The sequence below is a fragment of the Siphateles boraxobius genome, unplaced genomic scaffold (assembly GCF_051911475.1).
Source record: "Siphateles boraxobius isolate OS27281-9 unplaced genomic scaffold, OSU_SipBor_1 11, whole genome shotgun sequence".
Taxonomy (NCBI): domain Eukaryota; kingdom Metazoa; phylum Chordata; class Actinopteri; order Cypriniformes; family Leuciscidae; genus Siphateles; species Siphateles boraxobius.
Window position 1 is genome coordinate 6,330,001 of NW_027508711.1, and position 10,000 is coordinate 6,340,000.

At 40.8% G+C, this 10,000-nt stretch overlaps 1 protein-coding gene across 1 annotated transcript in view; it reads left to right on the top strand.

Annotated features, from left to right (window-relative positions):
- Positions 1-465: 465 nt before the first annotated feature.
- Positions 466-10,000, top strand: part of smad7 (SMAD family member 7) — a 15,664-nt gene continuing 6,129 nt past the window's right edge. Inside the window, exons 1-3 of the mRNA XM_077194752.1 lie at positions 466-1,576; positions 2,560-2,613; positions 5,974-6,045. Of these exons, the coding sequence (XP_077050867.1) occupies positions 1,114-1,576; positions 2,560-2,613; positions 5,974-6,045 (589 nt within the window). The 5' untranslated portion in view covers positions 466-1,113. The remainder of the gene's footprint in view (positions 1,577-2,559; positions 2,614-5,973; positions 6,046-10,000) is intronic.

The following is a 10,000-nucleotide window of genomic DNA, read 5'->3' on the forward strand; positions in this document are numbered from 1 at the left end:
TGTATATTATGCATGTGCAATATATTTGTATACAGATTGCACAACTAAAGAAATGTGTTTCCATCTAAACAAGATAGCATCATAACATAAGTGTCTGTGTGTGTGTGCGCGCGTGTGTGTGTGTGGTTCATTCTTAATGTGAATTTACCTGTGCGTCTGGCGCCTTCGTTTGTGTGTGTGTGTGTGTGTGTGTTCCCTAGCCTCAAATTAGACGTCATTGCACTAGGCTACAACAAGCAGCAGAAAAACAATATTCTGATTTCATCTGTTACACTGTAACTTTATAAACTGTGTGTCTGTCTGGTGGTACATGTTACTTTGTTTTATGTTTGCGCAACCCAATCACTTTTTCCTGCCTGTTCTTTTTTTTTTTTTTTTAAAGCGACAGGGTGTCTAGACAATCACATGACCCTCGACGCGCCAATGAGAGACACGGAGAAAACACACACACACACACACACACACGCAGAGAAAGAGAGAGCGCGCGAGAGAGAGAGAGAGAGAGAGAGAGAGAGAGAGAGAGAGACACACACACACGCACACACAGGCGTCTGATCTTCATCTCAGTCTCAGTCCTTCAGTTCTTCATCGACTCTCTTGCGTCTCGGACTCGGAAACTTCCCGCATTTATGATCGTGGGATCATCTGAAGACGGATATTTGTGGATATTCCGCGCGTTATAATATTTTACAGTTGCGAATTATCGTCGAGAGATTTTCCTTCTTCTGGGTCTGATGTGGATTTATATAGGCTTGGTGTCAGATTGATCCGAGCTGCAGATTTGATGTCAAACGAATCGCAAGAATATTCATCCTGAATATGAGATCCCGAACGATCGCTGTGGATTAAGACCGAACTTCTTTAAGATTAATCGTTTCCAGCAGCCCAGACGGTCGTTTCAGCTTCTTTCTTTTTTCTTTCTTTTTTTTGGATTCTGTGTCGGTACGTCTGGTGAAATATTAAAGTCTGGCGTATGAAACAGATCGCGTGCGCTTCTCCTGCTCGCCGTTTCTCCGTCGTCTGCTCTGCGCCTGTGGATTCGGACCTCCGGATCTTCATGACTTGCGGACAAAATGGCCGTTTTGTAGCCGGGGAACCCTCTTGTCGTCCCGCATGTTCAGGACCAAACGATCGGGGCTCGTCCGGCGACTCTGGAGGAGCCGAGCGCCCGTGGAGGGGGACGGGGACGCCGGTACGCGTGGTGTCGGGACCCCGGGCTGCTGCCTCGGAAAACCGGGAGCCGGTAAGCCGAACCCCGGCACCGAGGCCGAACTGAAAGCGTTGACATACTCGATCCTGAAGAAGATCAAGGAGAAGCAGCTGGAGGTGCTCTTACAGGCGGTCGAGTCCCGGGGGGGTGCGCGGAGCCCCTGCCTCCTCCTCCCCGGGAAAGTGGACTCCAGGCTCGGGCAACAGTCGTACCCGCTCCCGCTGCTGCTCTATAAGGTGTTCCGGTGGCCGGACCTCCGGCATTCCTCGGAATTAAAGAGACTTTCGTGCTGTGAATCCTATGGGAAAATCAACCCGGAGTTCGTGTGCTGCAACCCGCATCATATGAGCAGACTGTGCGAGCTCGGTGAGAACATCTCTCCTCTCCTGTTTCTTGTGTTGTTTCGATGAATAACTCCAGAATAATGTGCTAAATCAGCGGGCTTCTTGTCATAGATGTTCTTTTAGTTAGTGGTGAAAAACAAAGAGGGTTATTTTGGCTCTTCAGTAGAGAATATCAAGTATATAGTGCTTATGTTGGACTAATAACATGCATATGACAGTGGGGTTTTGTGGTACGTTTATTTAGAATCAGTTTATAATAGAATAGACGGGATTTGGCTTTTGTAAATGTTTAATGTAGTCATTATGCGGTGCTATGTTAACACTCATAGTAGGTTATTGTTTGTTTGTGTGTATATATATACAGCCTATAGAGAGAGAGAGAGATAATTCTATAGAAGGTTTCAAATAAACATTATTTTGACTCTTATATGCAGAAGATCAAATAAACTATCTTTGCTTCGATATATGTCTAATATTAATTGAATACTATAAAAATACTCTTATAGTAAAACAGTGAGTCTCAAAGATGAACCTTAATTCAAGAACATGAGAAATATATTTGACAAAAATATATTTGTAATACTATTATCCACATTCTTACATTCATGTCATAATTTTTTTCAGTCAACTAGCCCTGTTTTTCACTTAACCAACAGTTTCATTCTTGGTATCAAGAATGTGCTGCTGATTATAATTATTATTCTTAATACAGTTACGAATGTTGTTTTTATGTGTATAAATGCAGCAGTTTTCAGCTGGACATCTAGTCTGTGGTTGTTCATGTGAAACCCGCCGGAGGCCCCAGTGTTCAGTGAAGTTAGTTTGCAGTGATCAGTGTGTGTGTGTGTGTGTGTGTGTGGAGTCTGGCGCCAGGCGGCCGTGTGTTTATCAGAGCTGTCCTGCCTCTAACCCTCAGCTCTACACAAACACTTTTCCCAGAGAATGCCAGGCCTTATCATCAGCCCACATCTCCACTCACGGCCTCTCTCTCTCTCTCTTCTCTAGAATCCCCCCCACCCCCGTACTCAAGATATCCCACCGACTTTCTTAAACCACCTGGTAAGTTAAACTTTCATTTTAAATTTAAGCAGATGTGGAGCCTTTTTTAAAAGTTTAGTTTGAGGTGAAAATCATTAGCAATGAAGTTTTATAAATTTGCAATGATAGTACCATGGTGTTACCATGTAAATACAATCCCAACGATTTTCAGTTGCACTTTATTTTAAGGTGTCCACAATTACACATTTAAGTTCTGAGAAATATGAATTAACTACATTTACTTACTAGAGGGTTAGGATAAGGTTTGTTGTAGCTGGGTTAGTTGCATGTAATTATGCATCATTTATAGTTATTACTACTATACTAACTACATGTAACATGTGTAACAAGGACAGAGTTAAATAAAGTGTTACCTGATTTCCTTAAACCACCTTGTAAGTTGAAGTTTCGTTTCAAATGTATGCATATGTGGAGTTTTTCAAAAGTTTAGTTTGAGTTGAGTTTTTGGACATTGTTCTTACCATGTAAACATGAATATTGTACCCTGGTAATGAAATGAGACTCTTTCTTAAATACTAGTTTGGTAGGTTGTTTAGACATGGTAATAATTTGGTATATGAAGATAGTAATCTATTTGTGGCTAAGAATATTTCTAAGAATATCTACCATTGTACTGAATGCTTACCAGATTCAAATAGCATTTAGATGGTTCTTCTTCTTTTAACTCCAAAGTGCTAGTAAGTAAAAGTTTGGTAGGTTTTTTGGAGCATTTAAATACCACAGTATATGAATATGGTAATGATTCAGTGTGTGATAGACACATTATAATGTCGTTTGGAGTTGGGAAACGTGGATCACAGAAAGGAAAAGCTGAGAGCTGATTTATCTGCCGAATTAATCTGAGGTTTTGGGAGTGTCGCTTTACGTCTTTCCTCTGAGCGTTCGCTTTCGCTCTCTACCCATAATGCCGTATGGCTCATAAGTATGTCCTGTATATTGGCTTCAGATAAGTGTGTTGTGTTTGGCAGCGCCCCGGATGAGGTTTCCTGCCGATCGCCCTCGTAAAGATCCTTCTCTATTCCTGCCAAAACTGCTCATGCCGTTGGAGTTAAACAGTATCACTTACGCAGGACACACTTGAGAAACTCAGCCTGGATCGCTCAGCTTTGAGTGCCTGTTTCAAAACCATGTTTCTGCGACAAATTTTAGTGTTTATAGTACGAATAACAAAGATGATGTTCCGTGTGTGTGTGTGTGTGTGTGTGAACGACTGTACGCTGACTGACATTGGCTCTCGCTCTTTGAGTCATTCTTCTTTTATGAATCAGTTTGGGGTTTTGGAGCGACTGAGAGAGAAAGCAAGAATGTGAACGAGAAAAGGCGCCGCGGTGGAGGACAGGAAAGCCAGTTTGGGGAGGACGTTTCCTGTGAGGACACACACACTTCCATTAGTTGCGTTGGGCTCTTGGACGACAGACAGAGAACAATGGAAGACGGCTGGTTTTCTGCGATTGAAAGAGAGAGTGGCACTGAACGATGGGAGGAAGTTATTGGTGGCTTGTTGGACTGCGCCTGTTTGATAACGTCAGGATCTGTCACACACACACACACACACACGTCTCTGTCGCGGTGGTAACTGTCACACGTTCACACGCTGGTGACGAGGAGGTGTGACGAAACGGCCGGTGATGCAAGCAAATTTGCATATCAATTGTTTTAAGCTCTTAATCACAGAGACACAAAAGAGAAAAAGAAACACAAACATTCAGGCTTAAATGACAAAGACGGCAAAGTTTCTGCAAGAACTATTGAAATGTCGTTAGCTTAACGCCGATGTTTTCATCTCGCCACGTCACGGGGCCCGTTTAAATAGGTTTTGAATCTGTGACCTCTGAAGGTTTTAATGTCATTATTTTGTGAAACGAGAAGATCAGGAAGAGCTTTTGATGGGGTGAATGGACCGCAAAGCTTCTCCCTGGAAAATCAGAGGGTGTTTGAAGCTGCCGCTTGATCCCACAATTTTCCCTCTCTCTCTCTCTCTCTCTCTCTCTCTCTGTCTCTCTTTCTCTCTCTGTCTCTCTCTATCTCTCTGTCTCTCTTTCTCTCTCTCTCTCTCTCTCTCTCTCTCTCTCTCTCTCTCTCTGTCCCTCTCTCTCTCTCTCTCTCTGTCTCTCTCTGTCTCTCTTTCTCTCTCTGTCTCTCTCTCTGTCTCTCTCTATCTCTCTGTCTCTCTTTCTCTCTCTCTCTCTCTCTCTCTCTCTCTCTCTCTCTCTCTCTCTCTCTGTCCCTCTCTCTCTCTCTCTCTCTCTCCCTCGCTGCGGTCAGGTTCAGGTTTGACTGTGTGTCTCATTAGACTGACCACCGCTCAGGGAAAGTGTCCAACTCCGAAAGTTGCTTCCGAGTTATTATCCTTACAAGTGCTGAATGATAACCATATTAATTTACTTTGGATGTGAATGGTACATTTAAAGAATACCAGGATGTTGTCATGTTTCACGGCCAAAAACCATGGTAAAACAATGATATGTCTTATATGTCAGGGATTCCCTGGCCTTTTTTGTCAGTCGAACTGTGACCTTTGAAAATGTACTTTAATTACCCCTGAGATTTGAAGTTAAAATATGTTTATGCTTCTCTGTTATCGGTTAATGTCACATGAAAGTAAAAAAATAAAAATATTTCAAGTGTTTAATTTAGCAAAGCTAATTTGATGTGAAGTCTTGTTAAATATAGCAATACAGGCTAAAGCTAACTTTTGGTGTTCTTTTCAAAACCCAAACTACACGCATGAGTTTAAAAAAAATGAACATTAGCATTAGCCTATTCTTTTAGCTAAATTAACCTAAAGTGTCAGACTACTTATCTTTGTTAGCATAAACCGGGTGCTAGCTAAACTGCTCCCAATCAGATCTATCATCATCTTTACCATGTTCTTGTAAGCCATTCAGCTTTCATTGTGACTGACATACTTTCTCCTGCAGTTGTTAGACCATAGTAACTTAAGGAAACTGAGGTTCGATCAGAACATATGGAGACAATATTCCAGGCTCGGTTTATTAAAGGGTTAACATGAAGGCGTGTGTTTTTCCTGTCTCCTCGCACGGCAATTAGAACATTTACTGTACACCGTTTTCAAGGCCGCTGCTATTTCCTGACTAGCTCGTTGTGTTGGACTTGATGGAGTATATCCTGCTAAACAGTGTATTCCTATTACTAACCACCACTAGCTTTCTTGGCAAAGAATTTTAAACTAAGAATCGCTTTATTTATTTTGCATGACCGAAAAGTATAAGGAATGGGAAACGAATGTCTGTTGGTTTCAAACTATTTTAGCCAAAATGAGGCCAATCTGTATTTGTCATAAGACTGTGGGGGTCTTTGATCCCTGTGATTGACAACTGTCACTCTGTTTCTCCGTAGATTCTCCAGGTTCTGTTCCTGCTTCCACTGAAACTGGGGGAACGGCGTATTCGGCCCCTATGGGGTTCTCAGGTAAGAGCTCAAGACCATCTTTATCTGTTTATAATGCTGAAAATCAGGAAGAGAGACAGTTTGATGAAGAGTTTCTGCTTCTAAGCTTGTTTTCTAAGGCACAGAAATGTGTGATAGTCAACATGAAATATAAATCCACCATATTTACTTTATTAATGCACATTCCTCGTCTTGGTGTGCACATTATGTCTCTATAATCTTTCATCAAAATGTTGCAACTTCCTGTGCATCTAAAAATACTTTCCTGATCAAGTGATGTGAAGTCGATTGGATGATGTTCACTAACTAGCTATGTAGGAATTGTTTACCGATAAAAATCCATTAAATCTGTTAGATCAGAAAAATATCACAGAACAGAAGTGATACTACATGCAGGGTTATTTTAGAATTATTCATAGTATTTATGAATTTATTTTTATTATGAATTATTTATAGGTTTTTTTTGTACTTATTTTATTTTCAGTTAGTTTTGTTTAAGTTTTTTATGTTTAAGATTTTAAAGTGAAATTTTTTCATCTAATATTTGTATATTTATTTTATTTCAGCTTTATGTCAAGTGACAAAATGATTTTTGTAATAGTTTTAGTTTACAATAAGAACACTGGTTTCTTGTTAACTTTAAAATGTAAACTCATTTATTTCAGTTATTTGCCAAGGCAAAATTTCTAGTTTTCATTGAAGTTTTTAAGTTTAACTTTTACATCTAATATTTATATTTAATTTTACTTCGGGCTTTATTTCAATTAACAAAACTTTAGTTAAATAGAACAACACTGGTTTCATGTTGACTTTAAAATGTAAACAAGGGTGTGTGTGTGTGTGTGTGTGTGTGTGTGTGTGTGTGTGTGTGTGTGTGTGTGTGTGTGTGTGTGTGTGTGTGTGTGTGTGTGTGTGTGTGTGTGTGTGTGTGTGTGTGTGTGTGTGTGTGAGATCCGCTCTACTTTAGTAGACCGAACCCGGTGTATTGTCACGTCCTGAGCTCTGAATACACACAAACAGCAGTGATTGTGTTTATGAGAGAGCGACAGGAGGATTAGTTTGGTCTAGGCCGGGTTCCTGAGTACAGATGTTTCTCATTACAGCGACTTTAAAGAGTTTTTATGATGGTGTTTAATTCAGCGCTGGGTAGAGTGAGTGTGTGAAGGGTCTTTAGATGGGTTTTCAGATAAGAAGAGCAAAATGATGGAAGCTTTACATAAACACATGTTAAAGTACAGCACTCAGAGCGGTGTGCGTGCCATGAATGTGTGTGTGTGTGTGTGTGAGCTGCTCCCTTTCTCTGGCCTCCAGTGTGAAGGTGCCCCGGCATTTGTTTTATGCTTCTTGTTTGTGTGTGTGTGTGTGGGATGGAAGACCGACCGCTTCTGTCCCGAACAAACACCTCCTCCCGACTCCATTAGATTTTTGACTGTGAGTCTATCCTCTCGCTGAGGTGTGTTTTTCCTACTGAAATGAGTGAATGGAGCTCAGAGAGGGAAGGAGGGATGAGGGGGGAGGGAGAAAAGTTTCAGGCAGCGGAAGAAAAGCCTGACACACAGGAAACACACTCCCAATCAAAGCGTCTCTCCGACCTTCTAATTCACTCGCTCTGCCCTTTTCGTCTGCTGCTCTAGACATGAGACAGGTAGAGACACTGCGTAACACACTTCTACTTAAATGTGTGTGTGTGTGCCTACTTAACTATATTTTGGGGATGAATTTGTACCCAGAGGTGTCCAAAGTCTCCAAAAACCTCCCTCCTCATTCGTAAATCTGGTATAAAAATAAAGTGTTTAAAGGTTTTTTAAAAATGCAGAAAGTTTTCTGTGATGGATAGGGTTAGTGTAAGGGGAGAGAATATACAGTTTGTGCAGTATAAAAACCATTACGTATATAAAACGTTCTCATTTAGATAGCTAAGTAAAAACGTGTTTGTGTGTGTGTGTGTGTGTGTTTGTGTGTGTGTGTCTGTTCTGGATTACTGGATGAGAGTCTGAGCATTGCTTGTCTGGGTTAGTCTGAAGTTATTAAGAGTTAATCTTAATATGACAACAACAGCAAACGAGCTAAAAAGGTTTTCTGAACTCATTTGTTGGCATTAGTTAATGCATTATATAACATGAACTATATTTTTTTTATAGCATTTACTAATCTTTGTTCTGTTAGTGTTGGCTTACATTTCTGTGTGCTGTTTATTTGTATGCTTTATTTCAATATTTTTTTATATTTAATTTATTTGCCAAGCCAAAAACATTCTTTTTAATATATATATTTTATTTCATATTTAACCAATTTTAAATGATTGAATTTTATACTACTTGCATCTGTAGTTTTGCATCTGTTTTAAAATCAATCTGACATCTTTTTATGTAAAATTATCCCCATATTATTTAGTAAATTTAGCATAAAAGCTGTATTTATTTAAGGTGTAGATCTCCTTTGCTAATATTAAATTACTCACTAAACTACTGCCTAAATATCTGCATAAAATCAGCCGTTAGCCACTATTTTCTCTTCATGCTTTCATATGAATTTTGTCCGGAGAGTTTTTTTCGCTTGTTTTCGAAACGGATAAAGTTGAGTGCGAAACTGATTTCATCGGATCAATTGATCCTCGTTTTGACTTGTATATGAAACATCTTTGCTTCCGATCTATGACCTTATACAAAAATGACCTTATTCTGTAAGTGTGTTGCACCTCATCCGGTTCAGCTGTTCTTGAAACCGTTCTGCCAGATCCACAATCAGGCCTTTATAAAGGTCCCGTGAATGACTGTAGGGCCCTCGGCAACTCTAATCCCTCCTTCAGGGGCCTTGTTACCGTGACAACCTCCAGCCTCATTCCAGGGTTGTTTGGGTTAGCCGAGGAGGAAAGGGCAGCACAGGAAATGACATCATTCCTCGGAGGAAAAAGCCTTGAGTCTTGAGTCGGGCCTCCCGGGCGCCTCCGCCAAGAGGAAAGAAAACATTTGGAGAAAACGACACAAAGCAGTTCCTTGAGCGTCCAGAGCTGCTTCGTTTGACGGCATGTTTTGAACTGTGAACGCTTTGTTGTACGTTTCGCTCGTTACCGACCACTTCCTCAATCAAGCTGGACGTTTGGCTTAATTTGACATCAGCTCTTCATCCATTTCTCAGTGCTGGAAGACTTTTGTCACTCACACACAAACACCCTCAGGATCCAGACACCTCAGCCACAAACATTTCCTTAAACCGCAATCTAATCGCTTAACCAAACACACAGAGCGACAGGACGCTTTCTCACACTCACACACACACACACACATGATCCGTTCATTCAGAAACTCTTTCGCCGGCTCCGGTCTGACTGGCTGCTCGATTGCATTGAACAATTGAAATGCACATTATAATTATTTACCATCTAAACAGGAAAGCACATCAACACTGGTGTTACCTCTCAACAGGCTCTAATAATAATATTTTAAAATGCTATTTTATATAATATAATATAGTCGTGGCTTTTTATTGGTGGAGAGGCTTACACCTCTGACCTTTGACCTCATAATCAACATTATTTCATAAACCGTTTCCTTTGCCCTGACACTCCCACAGCGAGCGTACAGTATACGACCTGTGCGTCATAAAATCTGAGAGGTCTGATCCTCGTATTAGTGCACAATGGAGGACAACATGAAGTATTTCCTGTGCGTTGCAGGTTTTCCTGGCTCTGTGTGTGTGTGTGTGTTTGTGTGTGTTATGTAATGGCTCTCCATCTAATTGCCAGTTTCCTTTATTGACTTCCAAACAAAGAAGCTGCCAAACATTTCTGTCCGTCTGTCTGCGTGTCTCTCGGTCGAGCGTGTGTGAGATTGTTGCTATAATACAGACGCCCGAGGAAAAAGATAATATTTATAGAGCTGTAACTGACACACACACATCAGAGAAGTTGCCTCTGGGTTTGTTTGTTTAGTTGGTATTTTGCATGACGAATCCTAAACGTCTGCCAGTTGTTTGA